The sequence below is a fragment of the Aethalodelphis obliquidens genome, unplaced genomic scaffold (assembly GCF_003676395.1).
Source record: "Aethalodelphis obliquidens isolate GAN/ISIS:26980383/991018 unplaced genomic scaffold, ASM367639v1 scaffold9, whole genome shotgun sequence".
In the NCBI taxonomy this organism is placed as follows: Eukaryota; Metazoa; Chordata; class Mammalia; order Artiodactyla; family Delphinidae; genus Aethalodelphis; species Aethalodelphis obliquidens.
In genome coordinates this window covers 22472186-22491950 of record NW_020837953.1, presented here as the reverse complement: position 1 = coordinate 22491950, position 19765 = coordinate 22472186, and the positions used below count along the sequence as shown (strand labels likewise).

At 46.6% G+C, this 19765-nt stretch overlaps 2 protein-coding genes and 1 non-coding gene across 14 annotated transcripts in view; all 3 read right to left on the bottom strand.

Moving 5' to 3' along the window:
• Nucleotides 1-6804, bottom strand: part of MTF1 (metal regulatory transcription factor 1) — a 42585-nt gene extending 35781 nt beyond the window's left edge. Inside the window, exons 1-2 of one of the 2 annotated variants that reach the window (XM_027109048.1) lie at nucleotides 6709-6804; nucleotides 4469-4927 (exon numbers count right to left, since the gene is read on the bottom strand). In XM_027109048.1, the coding sequence (XP_026964849.1) occupies nucleotides 4469-4876 (408 nt within the window). In that variant the 5' untranslated portion in view covers nucleotides 4877-4927; nucleotides 6709-6804. The remainder of the gene's footprint in view (nucleotides 1-4468; nucleotides 4928-6708) is intronic. The other variant, XM_027109046.1, reaches the window with a different exon arrangement.
• Nucleotides 6805-8149: 1345 nt separating this feature from the next.
• INPP5B (inositol polyphosphate-5-phosphatase B) overlaps nucleotides 8150-19765 on the bottom strand; it is a 47160-nt gene continuing 35544 nt past the window's right edge. For 7 of the 11 annotated variants that reach the window (XM_027109035.1, XM_027109045.1, XM_027109036.1 and 4 more), the window contains 9 exons: nucleotides 19010-19145; nucleotides 17334-17444; nucleotides 16266-16428; nucleotides 14761-14996; nucleotides 12914-13027; nucleotides 11068-11152; nucleotides 10573-10700; nucleotides 9240-9351; nucleotides 8150-8991 (listed from right to left, as the gene is read on the bottom strand). In XM_027109035.1, the coding sequence (XP_026964836.1) occupies nucleotides 8876-8991; nucleotides 9240-9351; nucleotides 10573-10700; nucleotides 11068-11152; nucleotides 12914-13027; nucleotides 14761-14996; nucleotides 16266-16428; nucleotides 17334-17444; nucleotides 19010-19145 (1201 nt within the window). In that variant the 3' untranslated portion in view covers nucleotides 8150-8875. Of the gene's footprint in view, nucleotides 8992-9239; nucleotides 9352-10572; nucleotides 10927-11007; nucleotides 11153-12913; nucleotides 13028-14760; nucleotides 14997-16265; nucleotides 16429-17333; nucleotides 17445-19009; nucleotides 19146-19765 lie in introns of those variants that run through there. The other 4 variants (XM_027109034.1, XM_027109038.1, XM_027109039.1 and 1 more) reach the window with 4 other exon arrangements.
• Nucleotides 13742-13814, bottom strand: TRNAE-UUC (transfer RNA glutamic acid (anticodon UUC)). The gene has a single exon. It is a non-coding gene; the product is annotated as a tRNA-Glu (tRNA).

Below are 19765 nucleotides of genomic sequence, written 5' to 3'. Positions count from 1 at the left end.
CAAGAGTAACACCTGGGTGTAGAGATGGAGAAAAGACCAAGTTTTTTGTTTTTGGTTTTTTTTAAAGGTGGGGGTAGGGGAATGTAAAGAAATCATGAAGAGTGTTATCAAACAGTCATAAACACTGGCCTCTTCAGGGCAATTAAATGGATTTAAATGCCAAAAAATAAAATAAAACAACACCTCTTAAAACAAAAGCTACACCTCTGTTAAAACAAAAGCTACGGTTAAGATGGTGCTGCAGGAAGGCGAGTCTCCTGAATGCCTGGTCATTTAGCAAAATTTTCAAAGGCTGAAAGCCACTGCTGCTTCTCCCTCAATCCCCAACCAACCCTGTAACTAATGATTTCAAAAATAGTTTCTAGAACCTTCCGTGTAGGTCTCATGGATAGAATGGGAAAATGTGATGAGAGGGAAGTAGAGTGAGCTAAATCCACGGTAGACTGAACAAGTTGCTTACAGTGCCCTTGACCTTGTCCTATTACATGATTATCAAGGATCAGAAGACATGAGTGGTAAACCAGGCTTGCAATAGGACGAAGTGGGAAAAGTGACAGCTCATATCACTGACTGCATAATCATTCCTTCTCTACCCTCTCCTCCTTTTCTGCCTAGATCAGCATTTCCCAAAATGTGTTCCACAAAACACTGACTGTGGAAATAAGGCCCGAAACATGGTTTCCCAAGTTCAAAATATTTGGAGAATTCTGCATGTCCTTTCTTCTTAGTTATTATCAAAAGCTCTTGAGAAATCCCATACTAATAAGCAAATCTCTGTCTTGATTTAACTTTATGTTTCCCAAACATCTGCTCTTGAAACACTCTCACATAGTAATCATTAACTGAGGATGGCCCAAAGTTTAGGCCCTAAGCCATGTTCAAATTTCCTCTGCTAAAAAAATGATCCAGTCCCCTTGACTTACTACCGCCTCATCACTCTTCTTCCTCCAAATACCCTATTACAAAAAGAAAAGAAAAAGCTGATGCTTCCTGCCTCCTGTTTCCTCACTGCCCACTCACTTATCCATAGCTTGACATCTGCCTTCAGCCTCCAGCCCTCTAGCGCAAGTCTTCCCATGAGGTGATCAATTGCACAAGCAGAAGAACTAATGGCTCCTCTTCGGCCCCTCAATCCCTCTGCAGGGTCACTTCTTAAACCTCTCTTCCCTCAGCTTCCACAGCACTACGTTCCACCCATCCCTGGGACCAAGGGAACTCTGGTTCCTCTTTCTCTTTCCAACCCTTAAATTCTCAGAACAATTCTTACTTCTCCCTTGGGTTATTTGCCCACAGTTTGAACTACTGCTCCTTCATGGATCCGCAATTCTATTCCCCAGCCACTTCCTCAACTTCAGGTCCACATTTCCAAAGGGCTTCTTCTCAACTTGTTCACTTTGCTTTTCTCCAAGGACTATACATTCATTACACTCCAACCATCTCATCAATTTCCCCACCAAACATTCTCCTCTTCCTGTCTTCTTGATTCCTGTTATGGAATCAACATTCATGGAGGGCAAGGGGGACAACAGAGTCAGCCGCTTTCTCCTCAGCATGCACAGAGCACTCTGAATGAGCCTCAAAGTACCTATCACAGTGGACTCGAACTACTTAACTCACTACTGAGATCTGAAGCTCCATCAGTCACCCATGTGGCCCCTGTGCTAAGAGACAGAAGAAACTCAACACACTTGGAAAAACGGATGAATCCTTTGAGTCAGACTCAATTCATGGCTCATTCTTCAAACTCCAATAATATACCAAGTTCTCTTATATTCAACAAAAGCCCTGGATTCTTTCCACACCATCTTTCATCAGACTCAAAGGAAACCCCAAACCTGAACTGCAACTATCTCCTAAGCAGGCAATCTAGCTGCCACGGCTACCAGAGCAACCTTTCTAAAATACCACTCCAACCACGACACTTCTTGGCTCAGTCACCTTCAGTGCATTTCCAGGATACAGCCGAGATCCCTCTGCATGCTATCACTGCCTTCCATGTCTGAATCTCTGCTGTACTTCCATCCTTCTCTGCTACAACTCCCTATGTTCTAGACTAAGGGTAGTCAGGGTAGCCCACTGCCTGTTTCGTAAGTAAAATTTTATTGGAATACAGCTAACTGACATTTGGGGCCAGACAATTATTTATGTGTTGTAGGGAGCTGTCCCGTGCACTGTAGATGTTTACAGACCTTTGGGCTCTACCCACTAGATTCCAGTAGCACTTCCCCAGTGCGACAACCGACAAACGTCTTCAGATATTGCCAAATGTGTCTCCTAGGGGACAAAACTACCCCCAGCTAAGAAACACCATTCTAGAGATTTCCAAGTGCCAGCTAACAGTAGGATGTTGTTGCTAATAAAATGCAGACCATATCACAATTGTAGTACAGCGTCCAGATGAAGAGATAAAGAGTCGCACAGTATTCAGTACCAGTTGACTCACACTTGTGAGACTGTGCTCAATTACAAATTTTAAGGACTTTGGAAAACCGGAACTTGTGCAATCAAAGGTGACGAGGCTGATGAGAAACTAGAGGAAAATGTCGTAAGAGGAACATTTAAGTAAATGGAGATGTCGAGCCTGCACAGGAAAAGATGTAGAGAAACCCATGATCTTCAATTACCTGAGGGGTTGTCGGGTGGGAAGAAGATTTAGCTTGCTGCTCAGAAAGGAAGCACTGGGGGCTTCCCTGGTGGCACGGTTGTTAAGAATCTGCCTGCTAATGCAGGGGACACGGGTTCGAGCCCTGGTCCGGGAAGATCCCACATGCCATGGAGCAACTAAGCCCGCGTGCCACAACTGCTGAGCCTGCGCTCTAGAGCCTGTGAGCCACAACTGCTGAGCCTGCGTGCCACAACTACTGAAGCCCACGCACCTAGAGCCCGTGCTCTGCAAAAAGAGAAGCCACTGCAATGAGAAGCCCACGCGCCACAACGAAGAATAACCCCCGCTCGCCACAACTAGAGAAAGCCTGTGCACAACAACGAAGACCCAACACAGTCAAAAATAAAATAAATAAATTTTTAAAAAAAAGAAGAAAGGAAGCACTGGGACCAGCGGGCAGCAGCTGCAGGAAGGCAGATTTTGGCTCCATACGAGCAAAAGCTTTCTAACAATCAGATCTGGCCAACAAACTTTGTATTAGGCTGAACTGTGAAACACTGTGCTCTCATCATTCTGTAAGTGTTCAAGCAGAGACCAGAGGAATTGGTGTCAGAGATGCTGCAGAGAGATCCCTACATGAGGTGGGAGGTAAGACAAGATGGTCTCACTAGGGTTCCTTCCAGCTCTGAGGTTCTAAGGCTAGCAAAGGAAAACCAAATGCCACGAAAAAAAAGATTCTCCAGTTTCAAGACCTGAATTACAGCAAAAGAGAAAAATATCCTGCTAAACAATTTACCCAATGGCTGTTTGGTAACATCTTACATTTAGTCCCTGGCATTGCAACTACCAGGGATCGTTTTTTTTCCTAGTTGACCTGCAATTAGTTCCCGGATAATGTATATCACTACCTTTAAACCACATCTTTTACTCTACTAATTATCACCCCTAGTACAATTTGTACAATGCTTTACAGTTTTCGAAGCATTGTAATATGTGTTACCTTCCGCACATTAGCTAAATATGAGACGAAAACTTCTTTTAGATAACCTGCTCTCATTTACTGCCTCCTGCTCGAGCTTCTTACAAAAGAAAGCTAGCCTTGGGCTTCCCTGGTGGCGCAGTGGTTAAGAATCCGCCTGCCAATGCAGGGGACACGTTCGAGCCCTGGTCCGGGAAGATCCCACATGCCACGGAGCAACTAAGCCCGTGAGCCACAACTACTGAGCCTGCGCTCTAGAGCCCGCAAACCACAACTACTGAGCCCGCGTGCCACAACTACTGAAGTCCGTGTGCCTAGAGCCCGTGCTCCACAACAAGAGAAGCCACCGCAATGAGAAGCCCGTGCACCGCAACGAAGAGTAGCCCCCGCTCGCCACAACTAGAGAAAGTAGGCGCGCAGCCCACACGCACCAACAAAGGCCCAACTCAGCCAAAATTAAAATAAATTAATCAATTAAAAAAAAAAGAAAGCTAGCCTTTATTATCCATTAAACTTTCACTAATAAAGTATAGTCCAGCAAATATTTATCTCTCCAAAACAAGTCATTTTTACACAACTCAGAGATAAGCCAAATCCAGTTATTTCCACATCAGAGACACGGATTTACCTCAGTGAAATGTCTATTTTATTTATGATCTGGGGAAGATATTTGCAATTTAGTTTTCCCAGATTTCAATGCAGCCATACACACCAAAAGTTCCAGAAAGCAGCCACAACAAAAAACATGAAGCATATACAGCAAGGAAAGCCATTGTAGGTCCTAATTCCAGGGGCTCCTATACTCCCTGGCTGAAACTGCTGATAAGAGTTGTGTAAGGACTTCCCCAAAGCCAAACTGGGCCCTCACCCACTGCTTTACTTACTTCTTTACGTTTCGTTTCTGGACATTCCGACTGCAGTGTGAGGGTTGCACCTTCGATATTTCTTGGCATGGGCGTGGAACCAGGGTTTATTGTTAAATGAATCTGATCTGGTGAGATAATGTGTTGCACATAACCCTGGGACATTGCTTCATGATCTATTAGATGAAAACCCTCTTCACCCCCTACTAGAAAAGGCAAGTGTTCTCCACACTGTCCATCGTCATCGTCATCTTCCAAAGTGCCAGGATCCTGCTCGATAAGAACAGTTGTCCTATCATAAACAGTTCCAGATGAGGAAGGCACCAGTCCATTCTTATCCACAAACCTGAGCATCTTGTCATCGGGGGTCAGCTCATCTTCCTCTACCTCAAAGTAGCTGATGCTGTCGTCTGGACTGTGTTCCCCCATGGTTCAGTTGTGCTCAGCCCAATTGTGAGAAATGGAAAGGTAGTGACCTGTCTGCAACAGAACAAAGCCAGAGTCAGAGCCATACCATAGGACCCAGGGACCTCTTCAGCAATCACAGGGCTCTTTTATCCTCTTCTTTCAAGAGCAGGACAAAGTAAATGAAAAACATCTTCCTTGGGACTTTTTTTTTTTAAGTTTAAAACCATCAAGTCATTTTGAAGGAAAAACAATATCTTTTTAAATAAATTGAAGTAATGGGAATTCCCTGGCGGTCCAGTGGTTAGGACTCCACGCTTTCACTGTTGAGGGCTCAGGTTCAATCCCTGGTCAGGGAACTAAGATGCCGAAAGCCGCTTAGTGCAGCCAAAAAGATTTTTAATAAAAATGAAAATAAAAAATGGAAGTAATAAGCAGCAGCTTATAAGACCTTCCAAATGTGCCTTACTGCCAAACACTGTGAAGGCTGGTCAAAACACTTAAGGGGAAATAGGGGCAAACTGTTTCAAAGCTGAGTTGCTATAAATCTTAAAACAAGGGAACTCCACCTAAATATCCCCCAAATCAGACCGTGAGGCAGTAAGTCTATGCTGGAAGGAGAGTAGGGCTTTGGAGGCAGGGTCACCTACCCACAAATCCCGGCTTTACTACATACTACTTGGGTAGCTTTCTGTGCCTCACTTTTCTCATACGTAAGGTGGAACTGGTAATTCCTGTTCTCAGGAAATTGTTATGCAGAGTAAAAGACATAATGTGTGTTAAAGCACAATGTCTGACAACAGTAGAGAAATCAAGTGTGAATCTGTTCCCTCCTTCCGAGAACAGATGTTTCAGCTTCTGGGTAGTGGGGCTAATCTCTTATCAGGTATATGTAATGAAGATCACTTTATCTATTTATCTCCTAAAACAATCTGGTGTCCACTAGAAGCTATGCTTTATAGTGTGCTCTCTGCAATGAGGAAATGATGAGTCTTATTTTTGTTTCTACTGCCTCTAGCACAGTACACTGACACGAGGAGTTCAGGATATGTCAGTTAAATGAATGAAAGGCCTGCGGATATACTCTCTTGGAAAGATAAACTCTCTTGGGAAAAATACCAAATTTGAAGTTTTCCTGTTCTGGAATAGTGATTCTTCTTCTACCTGTAAACACACAGGTTCTACAAACGCGGGTTTGGCACACATAACAGAGAATTTAAAAATAATCACTTTTCGTTTTCAGTCTGGCTTTGCACTTTATCTTTCTCTTCTGCTCCGGATTAGAAAGTGAACCCTTACTCGGTAGGGCGGTTAGACAGAGTGGTAGTTACCAGAGACAGGCCAAGGGATCTGAGCCGGGAGGAACCGGCCCGACCCCTTGCTCTGGCTTACGCAACCCGGTAGATGCACATTTCGCTGCATCTGAGAGGAGAGATAAGAGCACCGGGGGCCCCATTGGGCTGCCCCAGCACCACAGGCGGCAACGCGGAGACCAACTGTCCGGAACAAACAAGACCAGGAGGTTTGAGGGTGGCAAACGAGAAATACAAACAGAGCACCCTTGAGAGGAGGCTGGGAAAAGGAACCTGTCTGGGACAGTCCCCAGTCCAGGGCTACACGGAAAAACCCGAAGTCAGGCTGGGGGGCTCCAAGCCGGGCGAAGAGGGGCAGGGTCCGGATCTCCATGGAAACAGGGGAGGGGGGCTGGATACCCATCCCCATGGAAACGGAGGAGGGGTGGGGTCCCTATGGTGACCGGTCTAGGGTCCCTACTGGAAAATGCTTCAGGAGGGAGCCTAAGTCCCGCGCCCCCCGGGAAGTCCCCAGCCCAGGCCGCGTCTGGTATCGCCTTTTACCTCCGCGGCTCCCGGCAACGGCGGCGGCGGCAGCAGCTTCTCCCCTCCCCAGCGGCACCATGATTGCCCCCACCTTCCCCGAACGTCACTTCCGCTTCCGCTTTCCGGAGGAAGGAGGAGATAGTGGCTCCGCCTCTCCTTGACGCTTCTGGTTGGTTTAGTCGGTGTGGGGGCTGAGCTCGAGCCTCCAATTGGCGAGCGGAAGGGGGGGCGGGGTGGGGACCACGGAGACCTCGCGGGGCCACGAGTTCGTCCCGCGCTGGGCAGCGCCCGCCTCGTCCTCCACCTGGGGGGGGGGGGGGGGGGGGGTTGCCTACAGGGAGTCGGGGCTCGGCTCAAGAGGCACCAGACGCAAGGAAGAGTGATCAGACCCCCGGCCACTAATCCAAAGTAGCCCCAGCCCGGCTTGCGCTCCCCTCACCTTAGCAGCCACAACCGCAGCGGGAAGGACCCCAGTTAGCCGCCGAATTCGTACCCGGACCGCAAGGGGGAAGCCTGGAAGGCTGTGACATTCCGGGTTTCTCCTTGTGGCCCCAGCTTCCCCTTCTCACCTAACAAAGTTACTATGGGCAGGAGGGTCCCAGAAAGGAAAACTGGACACAAATGGCAGAAATGGGGAGTATTCCAAGCCTGGCCAGAGGACGCCACCACCTCTTCCCCCCTTCACAGCCTCGCTTAAAACGCCCAACTCCCTTCCTCCTCACACCCCTGCCCAGGCCGTCTCTCCCGGCTTTTTCCCCTGCACAGGACTGTCGGCTTCCATGGAACTCGTTCCCGGGCCAGGCAACGCCACCTACTGGCCATTCTTTCTTTAACCGTTCACATTGTCAGCGTACCGGCCGGTATCTAAATCACTTACACTGCCAAGGAGTAGTGGTGATCCAAGAAGCGATTTTGCATGTGCCTTTACTCTGCTCCTGACCTGTAAATATCTAGCTGTCAGAACCTCTTAGCAGCCGCTGCCATTTTCCCCATAAGCTACTTCTCTAGAATATTAAAAGTGGGACAACCCTCAGAAACTAGATCAGGGGTCAAGGGGTTGGGGCCATGCCTGTACTATCTCTTGCTTGAAAAAGGTAAATAGTGGCTGTTATCACCAGACTGCCAGGCAAATATCTCTCTGGCCCCTGACCAGCTGCCCCAGTGCTTTTTTATTTTATTTTATTTTATTTTATTTATTTATTTGGCTGCGTCGGGCCTTAGTTGCGGCGCATGGGATCCTTGTTGTGACGAGCAGGCTCTTCGTTGCGGTGCGCGGGCTTCTCTCTAGTTGCGGCATGTGGGACTTTAGTTCCTCGACTAGGGATTGAACCCGCATTCCCTGCGTTGGAAGGCGGATTCTTAACCACTGGACCACCAGGGACCACCCTGCCCCAGTGCTTAACCCACAAATGTCCAGCTGCTGAGAGCTGCCATCTCTTAAAAAATAAAAGCAACCAACCACTGTTAAAAATACATTTATCATTAAAATATATTACACGTATAAGAGAGGGGATGCATTATATACAGTTTGGAGGATTTGTTGGCCCAGAAAATTCCACTTGTTTCACCAGAACACCAATTTCTTCAATATTTTCATTTTCAAGCCACTACATTGCCCTCGGAGGCTGAGTGGCCAGCTCTAGAGTTGTTGAGCCATATCTGAGTGGGAAGTGGGGTAGGGTTTGCAATATGTGTACACACATGTCCTCAGAGAACTGGAAGCATCTGGGGTGGCTGTGGGCTCTTTATCCAGCAGCTTCCATTTGCATTCTTGCCGTCCAACTCATCCATCCTTCAGGACTCCAAAGTTTGTTCAAATATCTGATCACGGGGAGCCCAGCCCAAGCTGCAGGGAAGGCACTATATGCCCTGGAGGCAGGTTGAGTGAGCACAAGAAGTACAGTCGTTTAAACATTAAAAAAAAAAAAGATCTATCTGTTAAATAACTAAATTTGAACGTTGAATGTCAGTTTTATTGTGGTGGATTTCTCCTCATGTCTTCACAACTCGCAGCAGCACCGAGTGTGACAGTCATGGTGGGGAGGGCAGTCTGGGCTCAGGAAACAGGCAGCTGCCACTCTGGCATCCCAGTGGGCTCACGTGCTCTTAGGGCAGCTTTGGAGCTGAAATAGGTGGGGCTGGTAATTGGCTGCCTCAGGCAGAATAGGAGAGGAGATGGACAGGCTCAGGGTGAGTTGCAGAGGAACTGGTGAATAAATTCTTGAGCCTTCTTCTTCTCTGCCACTTCAAGCTTTTGGTGACCAGCTGGGTTTCGAAGCAGTAAGCTACCAAATATGCTAGCTGTATGAAAAACCCAGAAAACATATGATTCAGCATAAGAAGTACTACTTATTCTTGTGTTCTTAGGAGTGGGGAGAGGTGCCCCAAAGCAGTATTTTCTGCTTTAAAATAACTATTTGAGAGTAAACTTTGCCCAGAGCTTGAGATTTTAGTTCTACTGCAGTGGACTTGGGACATTCCTCAACCACATTTCTCTTATTAATGAGTCAGTCTGCAGAGATGCTTTCCACACACACTTGGTGGCTTACCTAGAATATTACCATCCAAATGATTTTTTGCTGAATTTTTCAGCAGTTCTTGCAAAAACGCCATCAAGTAGATGAAGACATTTCTGTGGCATGCGGGAAGGGTAGCAATGACCTGAAAGAGGGAGAACTGGGATTTGTCTTTTTGTTCATTCAATCGTTTCCCAAGTGCCTGCTATACTCCAGGAACTGAGTACATGATCCGGGTACATGAGTAGTAAGACTGTACACTGAAAACCTTGATCACCTGCCACAGGTGCCAAAACAGAAGCATAGATCAAGCGTTACATGAATTTAGAGGTCAAACTTCTAACTGCACGTTCTCAAAAGACTTAAGAGAACCGAAAACATTTTAGTTGCGTCTTGAATATAAGAGAAGATTGCACTTGCAGAGGTAAGGACTAGGGCATTTAGGGCAAAAGAAAGTGTAGAAAAGGCGAGGTAAGGAAAACAGTGAGATAAGAAGAAAGAACACATCATGAGAAGTCAATTTTGGCAGGAGCACTACTGTTTGAACAGGCCCTGAGCTTGGAAGAGCTGATCAGGCTAGAATTCAATGAGTACTCTGGCTATCTGCATTTCAGAATCGGTTGGGAAGCCTGTACAAAATATATCCCAAAAGAGATTTTGAGGGACCTCCCTGGCAGTCCAGTGGTTAAGCCTCCACGCTTCCACTGCAGGGGGCACGGGTTCAATCCCTGGTCAGGGAACTAAGATCTTGCATACCAAGTGGTGCAGCCAAAAAAAAAAAAAAGAAGAGAGAGATTTTGATTTTTTGATTTAGTGGAGGTGGGGGGTAAGGCTCTGGATCGTGTATTGTTAGCATGTTTTTTAGATTATTCTTCTATGGCAGGTTACATATGTGAATGACTAGACTAGATCATAAAAAGTCCCGAACATTTGTTTAAGAAAATCCTTAATTGGCAATGGATAGCGTTTCTGACCAACAGCAACATGACAAGAGCTTTAGAACCCCAAATCTAATGGGAGTACGCAAAACAAATCAGCAGAGGGAAAGCATGAATGCAGGGTCCTGAACCAAGGAAAGTGGAACTAGTACGGAAGACAAGTGACAGAGCAAGGGGACTGAGCGTGTGGGAGGTGAGGAGAGGGGGAGTCAGAAATGACTCAGGTTTCTGGGTTGAGTCACTGGAATTAAGGTGATGCCATTAAAAGGAAAAGGGACATGAAGGGAAGAGCGGGTTTGGGACGGAAAGACTTGGAGTCGAGTTTCTAAGACACTGAGTTTGGGGGATGGTGCCCACTTTGTTCCCTCAGGCGCAATGAGACCCGGGGCTGCAACATGAACGCGCTGATGCTCCACGCTTCCCCTCACCTGTTTACTTGCTGTGAGGTTGCCAGAACACTCCAAGCAGTCGTGGTAGACGCTGTAACAGATGACGGGCTCCGGCAGGCTCTCCAGGAAAAGCAGCAGGGCTTCGGCTATGGAGTGATTGCTAGCAGCTTTGGGCCCATCGTTAAGGAATGCTGCTGCCATGGTCATGGTTAGGAAAAGCCCCAGGAGCCAGGATGTGCCAGAGTGCTGCCTGCCCAGCCAGGCTCTCTGCTTGGAGCTAGGATGCCGGGCTGACATCTTGAAGGGGCCAAGCTGCCTGTCAGCTTCGCCGGGACCTCCTGAATTCCTGCTATATATTGGTTGCTTAAAGTTGTAAAGTCTTCTCTATACAAACTTTAAGTAAGAAAAACATAACAGCTGAGGACACAATATCTGATTTTGAGCCTTAAAATATCATCCTTTCCTTTTGCTCACCTCTCTTTCTCATATTCACACACACATACACGCGTGCACGCATGAACGTCTGAAGGATACAGAGGGTATCAATCATTCCGGTATCCAAACAGTCCCTGATATGCTCAAATTCCAACCTTAGGCCTGGCTGCTGAAACAGATCTTCCTGAAAAAGGGAAGAAAGTCACAAAATAATTCTATTTTCAGAAAAGCAGCAATGATTTCCTGACCTAGAAATATAATCACCAGCAGGGTACAAAAGGGGGCAGCATGGTGAGGCCTTTGAATCACCCCACTAGACAATGTGATGTAGGCTGATGTGGCTAATTCATCTTGCAGGCCTTCCCAGCCACGCTCCCACAATAGGTCTTCAGCACAAGACATCTATTAGAAGAGAACTCCCTGGCGGTCCAGTGGTTAGGATGCCGTGTTTCCACTGCAGGGGGTGTGGGTTTGATCTCTGGTGATCCAACCGAAGGGAAAACTTTAAAGTAGCTACGTTTCCTGCAGTGTTACGGAGGTATTGACCAGAAAGAGAAAAAACTGAAGAAAATACATCATTTATAAGATGGAGAAAGTTAACATGGCACCTCAGTGCTTTGAGAAAACGAGATTATGGCAATAAAGTATTTCTATGAGTCCTAGGATCCCTTATATTTGTTTTATAAAATAACTTAATGTCCTATAACCGTGAACAATAATATTATATGTATTGCTCAAAAGTTACACCTGAAAGGAGCTCTGTAGAGAAGATAGACTAGCATAGTTCTTAAGAATGTGACTTTGGGCTTCCCCAGGTGGCACGCAGTGGTTAAGAATCCGCCTGCCAATGCAGGGGACACGGGTTAGAGCCCTGGTCCGGGAAGATCCCACATGCGGCGGAGCAACTAAGCCTGTGCGCCACAACTACTGAGCCTGCGCTCTAGAGCCCACAAGCCACAACTACTGAAGCCTGCGCACCACAACTACTGAAGCCTATGCACCTAGAGCCCATGCTTCACAACAAGAGAAGCCACCATCATGAGAAGCCCGCACACTGCAACGAAGAGTAGCCCCCGCTCGCCGCAACTAGAGAAAGCCCAAGCTCAGCAACGAAGACTCAACGCAGCCAAAAATAAATAAATAAGTAAATAAATGAAAAAAAAAAAAAAAAAGAATGTGACTTCTATAGACTCTCTGGGTTCAAATCTCAATCCTGCCCATCTGTTAGCTTTGGGACCCTGATCAAGTTACTTAACATTTCTGGGAATCTGTTTCCTCATCTGAGTACTACTGTGAGAACTAAATGAGGTAGTGCTGTAAAACATTTAGTACAGTGTTTGGGACATTGTAATGCTCAATAAATCTGAGGGGAAAAGTGGAGAGAGAGTATCCTAAGAATGTATGTTGCTCCGAAGTGGCAGAGCTGTGGTAGATCAGAGTTTCTATTTATCTCCGTGGGACCCAGATAAGTGAGTCAGTGAAACTGACCAATCTGAGCTCTGAAATCTGAAATCAGGCTTTCTGAGTCATGGCCCCGGGAGTTCCACTGGTCCCCTGACTGTCTGGCTTGTCAACAAGTTAGCCGCCCCTCCCATTCCTAGAAGCTGGCAAGAGTTTCCACAAAGGAGAGCAGCCGGACATCCTGAGAAGGCTCCAGAGGGCTTTCCACCTGGGGGACCTCAGAGGACCAGGGAGGGAACATGCTGTGCTGGGAAGGCCCTGCTATGTGAGGCTGCCTCCCCTGGGAGGAATCAAGTGCTGTATGTAATAGCGGGGCCTCACAGGGGTGTGGAACGTGAACCTACTGACCTTCACTCCCCGGGGTAAGAACAGCTTTCCACAGGTTCTGCAGGGGAAAAGCTTTTTATGCCCGAAGTTCTCAGGGCTGATGGTTTTTCTTAAGGCAGCATGGCCTCTGCCAGGTGTGCCTGCTTCATCCACCTACCTGCTGGATGGCATTTCGGTACAGGTAATCAACCATCATCAAGAGCTCTTTGGGGATGTCCATGGGTCTTTCCAACTGGCTCCCATCATCTTCAGTCTGAAGTTGCATCAGAGTCTGAGAAGAAATAAAAAGCATGATCAGAAGGGCCACCAATAGAGCTTCTGCCAGGCTGGCTTCAGGAGAACGCAGGACATGGAGACAGCAAACCCATGGAAGAACTTGGAAACGTTTTGATGTCCCTAAGCAAACATTCAGCAGGCAAAAATGAAATCAGGTGACATGATCAAGGTACAAAGGGTGACTTTTGAGAACTGGGAGTGGCTTATGGCAAGCAGTTTCGATCAGGTGAAATGTGCATCATCTTAGAAAAACATCCTGCCTATAGCACTTCACTGTCCGAACCAGAGAAATGGGGTGGTCTGGTGAAAAAAGAACACAGACGTGGGAATACAAAAACCCAAAAGCAAGGTCCAGGCCCAGGGTTAACTCGCCAGGGACTCATGACAAATCACTCCCCTCACTGGGCCTCTGTTTTCATCTATATAATGGAGAGGACAGAGTTCAAGAGTCCCTCAATTTAAAAAAATGCAATGGAGGAAAAAGGAAAGCATACCTATTGCCAAAAATCTGCTCCAAACTAGCTCCCTTGTATTAGAATTGTCTCCAGAGGAGCCTTTTATTTATTTATTTTTAAAATTTTATTGGAGTATAGTTGATTTACAATGTTGTGTTAGTTTCTGGTGTAGAGCAAAGTAGTTCAGTTAGACATATACACACATATCCATTCTTTTTTTTTTTGGCCACACCATGCAGCCTGTGGGATCTCAGTTCCCCCACCAGGGATCGAACCTGGGCCCTCAGCAGTGAAAGTGCTGAGTCCTAACCACTGGACCACCAGGGAATTCCCAATATGTTCATTCTTTTTCAGATTCTTTTCTCATATAGGTTACCACAGAATATTGAGCAGAGTTCCCTGTGTTATACAGTAGGTCCTTGTTGGTTATCTATCTTATATATAGTAGTGCGTGTATGTTAATTCCAAGCTCCTGATTTATCCCTCCCTGCCATGTTTCCCCTTTAGTAACCATAAGTTTGTGTTCAATATCTGTAAGTCTGCATAGGAGCCTTTTAGATCTCAGAAAATTTAGTTTAGGATGATAAACCAAGTGATGATTAAAACAGAAAAAGGAATAATATCATGGGCCAGGGACATTCCACCATCTTAGTATCTATGGCTGAGTTTCTCTAATATGTTATTATGAAAGACCGAAAAACATGGCAATAACATTTTGCAGCTTTTTCCATCAAGAGGTAGAGTCTCCCCATCCAGAATCTGGGCTGACCTCACAACTTGTTCCAACAAATAAAACATGGCAGAAGTGGTACCATGCGAGTTTTGGAGCCTGGGCCACAAGGAGCCTCACACCTTCTGCTCTCAAACTCTTGCTACCACTTAGGGAAGCCCGGGCCAACGTACTGAATGACGAGAGCCCATGTTGAGGGAAAGGCCCAGTGAGCAGCCAACACCAAGAAAGTCAAGGAGGCCTCGTTGAACCCTCTGGCCATCACAGCTGCCGTCTGACTGCAACCACACAAAGGAGCCTGGGCGAGACCAGCAGAAGAGCCACACCGGAAACTCACAGTCATGAGAAGCAATAAGTTGCTGCAGTTTCAAACCACTGAAAATGTCAGGGTCTGTTAAACAGCAGTACACAACTCTACAGTAAGCAAACTCTACGGAGGCTGAAGAATCCTCAGGTCCCTGGGAAGGTGGGCACGCGAGTATCCTGTTTGATTGGCTTGGCTGCTACACAGTTCTGGATGTTTCCTCGTGGCAGGTAACTCACCAGCTCTCTAATACTTTCTAGCGGCAGGTCCAAGATGGGCTCCTTCATGTAGCACAACGTGTGAATGGGCGATCCAAAACAGCTGGGCAGGTAGTTCCCAGACACAGACAAAAAGTAATCCTTTCCCCTGTCCAAGTGTAAAACCAGAATGTCCTCGATTTTGTCTTCACCCGAGTTGAGCTTCGTAGCTGTGGTCTTATTTACAAAGAGCTCCAATTCAATCTCAATGGCAGAATCTGGAAAAAAACGTAAACGGTAATGCTGGTTGGCAGAAGGCCAAGAGTAAAGGGGCGAGAAGACGAGCGGGAAGAGGGTGAGGCATACAGGATTAGGGGAGAAAATAAGAGGCATCAGCCAACCAACAGGAATTTACACGCTCAGCACTCAAAAGACACGTGAACAAGGAGTTTACGGTCCAAGCGGGAATATGAAAACAGTAAACAAGAACATGAATAGGTAGCTGCTACAAAACTCGTGTTCTAAGTAGCACAGCTCAAGCTAGAAATGATTAATACAATAAGAAGGCGTGGCTCAAAGAGCTTGCCCTGAGCCAGCTCATATGAAGACACCCTATCCAGTAGAAAATACAGCACGTTATCAGACTGTGAACTGTCCACAAGACAGGCTTAACTCCTCTGCCTCACGGCACTACGGAGAGCGCCAAGGAGAAGTTGGGGGCAAGACACGGGTGGTACATCCTAGGGCCAGACATAATTTTTCTGGATGACCACCCTATTACCTTTGCCCACAAGAGCGGACAGTTGGGAGTTGATTATAGTGAGACAGAGGGTGAAAACGGCTCCTTTAACAGCAACACCTGCTTTACAGCACTCCTGTGCCTTCTCTCCCTGCGAAACTGTGGAACATCCACGCGACTGAGACTGCTTTTGAAACTGAACTCATGCTCCTTACTATTTTTTTTTTTTGCTGTACGCGAGCCTCTCACCGTTGTGGCCTCCCCCACTGCGGAGCACAGGCTCCGGACGCGCAGGCTCAGCGGCCATGGCTCACGGGCCCAGCCACTCCGCGGCATGTGGGATCTTCCCAGACCGGGGCACAAACCCGTGTCCCCTGCATCGGCAGGCAGACCCCCAACGACTGCGCCACCAGGGAAGCCCTCCTTACTATTTTTTTTTTCTTCCTTTGCGGTATGCGGGCCTCTCACTGCTGTGGCCTCTCCCGTTGCGGAGCACAGGCTCTGGACGCGCAGGCTCAGTGGCCATGGCTCACGGGCCCAGCCACTCCGCGGCATGTGGGATCTTCCCGGACTGGGGCACGAACCCGTGTCCCCTGCATCAGCAGGCAGACTCTCAACCACTGCGCCACCAGGGAAGCCCCCTCTTTACTATTTTATATTATGGATGGTTCATCCACAGGGCTTTGAAAAATGTTCAAGCAGACAACAAAACACTCAGACACAAAAAGCTTATTCCAGGAGAATGAGCAAAGATAGGGTAGGGTGTTCCCCAAACCAGCAACCAGGAACCTGGGAACGGAGGCCTTACCTGGCAGGAGGAACCCTCGGCTGGGGTTGGCGCTCAGCCACTGCTTACAGTAAGACTCTTCGTCAGGCTTGTTGATGAATTCAAACTGACACGGTACTTGTCCATTCCGAATGGTAAAGGACTCTATCTGCAGCTGCATGTACTTCACGTTCTGAAAACAGAACTGGGAACAAGCCCAGGACCAGTCAGACCAGTGCCCTCTCCTTGGCAACCTGCCTAGCCACCCCAAATGGGCAATCCTTGCCCTTTCTGGAAAGAAAACAAAGGACCATCTCTTTCAAATCATGTTTCTGCTTTTAAGTATTTACCTGGGAGGTCACAGCTACCATGAAAGACCAGTTGTCTGTGTTTAACTCAGAAATCCTAAACTCAAAAAACTCATGTTGTTTTATAAATAATTTCCTAACAGAATCCAAGTTTAAATCTTCTATACGCAAAGACCACATCCAAAACACCCTTCACACATTCCACTCCCCAAATCAACCTCCTCCTTCCAAGTAACTGGACATCTAGGGCATTAAAAATACCCTCACCGTAAGTCCTCATTTAACTGACTTTTTGGTACAGTGAATTCTGAACGATCTATGCTATGGCACGTCTATGAAACATCTTTAGCCCTAACTTGACTTCTCCCAACGCCCATTACCTTTCCATACTGCTTTCCTTCCCATCAACTCATACGTACCCAAAATTTTGGACTCAATTTAATCTCAAAGCAAAGCATCAGTAGGAAGACAAACCCAGTGCAAGAATACACACTAGCTATACTAAGATCAAATGAAACACATTTTGGATCCTCTGTGCCTTATTTAACTCATGGATGGCCCACGTATGGGTAAGATATATGAGCCACAAAGGTTACAGGCTTTTCTGGTTAAGAAGATCAGGAGGTGAACCAACAGCCCCTCTCTTGTCAGCTGGCATCATCAGCCTCACTTTATCTAGAAGCAGCCGATCAAGACTACAGTCCAGTAGTCTGACAGGTGCCTCTTGCAATTCTGAGCCCCAGCAGGTGAGATTTACATTCTGTGAAGAGAAGAGCCTGATGCCTTAGCACGTCCTTCCTACCTCTCGCTTGGAGAGGGACACGGAAGGAATGCTGTCATTTTCCATCTTATCCAGGGAGCGAACGATCTCCTCCAGAGTCTTCCGATAAAGCTCTTCATTTACGACCCTCACCTGGAAGGGAAACAGCAGAGACTGAGGGCTTTGGCTTCTGCGCGTGTCCTCTTTTTCAGTTTAGAGGACATTCACGGCCTTGGGAAATAGCAGTTGATAGCAACACGAAAGTGAATACTAAATAGATTTAATTTAACGAACAAAGAACCCAATTAACAATAGATGTAGAAGGGTGCCCCAGAGGCAAAGCTTCTGGTAAAATCAACTGCTTCCTGATTAGCAGAAAACAGATGCAGGAGTGAAAGCTTGGCTGGCAGTTCTGCTGGGTCTTATGCCCGGGGCAGAAAGACGCCCATTGCCTGGCTCTGCTAGGCTTGCTGCTGCCGACAGGTCTGCAGTGAGGAGCTTCTCCAGGGCTTTGATTTAAAGCAGCATTTCTCAGGCTTTTTTAAACATGTACTCCATCAGCCAAGAAGATTTTGTCAGGCCTTCCCTTCCTTATTTTGAATTACAATTTTTGTCATTTTCCAGTAATAAAACCTTACCTATAACATTCATTAGGCTTTTTGCAAACCACCCCCACCCTCGTAGATTCTGATGTGCCTCTACCCGCATCCTTGAGAGCTGGTAATATAAAGTCACTGAAGAAGAGATACAAATGGAGAATACATAAATAAAAAGATGTTTACTGTAAATCAACTATACTTTGATAAAAAAAAAGAAAAAATAGATTACAGAAACAGAAAAAAAAAGATGTTCAGCTTCACTAGTAATCAGGGAAGTGTAATCTAAAATAATGGAGTACCTTTCTCTTTTGGCTCACTGGGTCGGCAGAAATTTAAAAGATTGATAAAACCCAATATTAGCCAGGCTGTGGGAACACCAGCTCATCCAGAGTTGGTAGAAGTGTAAAATGGTAAGGGCTGTCGGGAGGATAATTTAGCAGACTCAAATAAATTTAGAATACATTTTTCTTTGAACCACTAATTTCACCTCTAGAAATTTCACTCTACAGAAATATTCACAATGGTACACAAAGATGTATGTGAAGGGTGATCACTATAGCAATGAATACAATAGCAACATTTTGGAAACAACTTAAACGATCAATATATATTGGGGTTGGCCAAAAAGTTCCTTTGGGGTTTTCCATAATATTTTATGAAAACCCCGAAGGAACTTTTTAGCCAACCCCGATATATTACGGTTCATCCATACTATGAAATATTTTGCAGCCCTTAAAAATAATGAGGAGGGAGCTCTCCCTTTACTGACATGGAACGATCTCTTAAAACATAGCCAGCGGGGAAAAAAGATGTTCTCAGAACAATATGCATGATATATCTCTTTCACAAAAAGGGAAAAACCTCCTCTACGCTCTACATAGAATACTGACACACATTTGCATAGAAAAAGATCTAGAAAGATACAGTCCAAAGAGCAAAGGGGAACCTCCACGTATGTAGAAACATACAGTAGAAGTCTACAGAACAATTATGAATTAAATTTAAACAGCTTCCTCACACTCAAGGTAGGAGGAGGAGACCAGAAAGACAAAAGTGGTCTCAGCTGTGGGAACCAATTCCCTAGAGGACGATGACCAGAGGCACCAGCTGCCCACCTACCCCGATGTCAAACACTGAGCTGACGGGCTTGTGGTCGCTGGTCTTCAGGGCCATGTGGCTCTGGTAGCTCAGCTGAGTGATGTTCTTCCCTTTCCAGAGGACCCGGTCACACCAGGCGGGAGCACGACACTTGTCGCTGAAACGCAAAGTCCACACTGGGAGCCCTCCCAGGCACAGCAGCGCCCTCACCTGGTGAGCTCCCTGGCTCAGCTAGGGGTGACGGGGCAGTCTCCCAGTCCATGCAGCCGGAGATCTGAGAGGGCAGGGGCGATTTGGGCCCACTGAGGGGTAATGTGTATCCTGCGGGTATCACCCCGAACAACTGCGAAAGCTCAGAGCCAAAACGCCATTCAGAATGATTCTCTGCACTCTACTGTCCTATGGGGATCAGGCAAGAGTCACAGCCATCTAAGGGTGAAGGACTCTGTGGTCCTCAAAAGATGGTGGTTGAAACAGGTCGTGAATTCCTACTGCCTGGGTTCAAATCCTGCTTCTACGCTTGCCTGCCTGGGAGGCTCTTGAATTTTGGGGGTTTCAGTTCCCCGATCTATAAAATGAGGATAGTAAATCATACCTACTTCAATGGGGTGCAAGGAAAGTGTATTGAACAGTGCGTGGCATCCCACAGGCACTAATAAAAATATGAACTACTAGGTAAAGGCCAAGTACAAGCTCGGTTTGCTGCAATCATCACCCTAAGCGTAGCTGGAAGGTAAACGAGTCTCAAGAATTCTTATGAAGCAAAGGCTAAGGCAG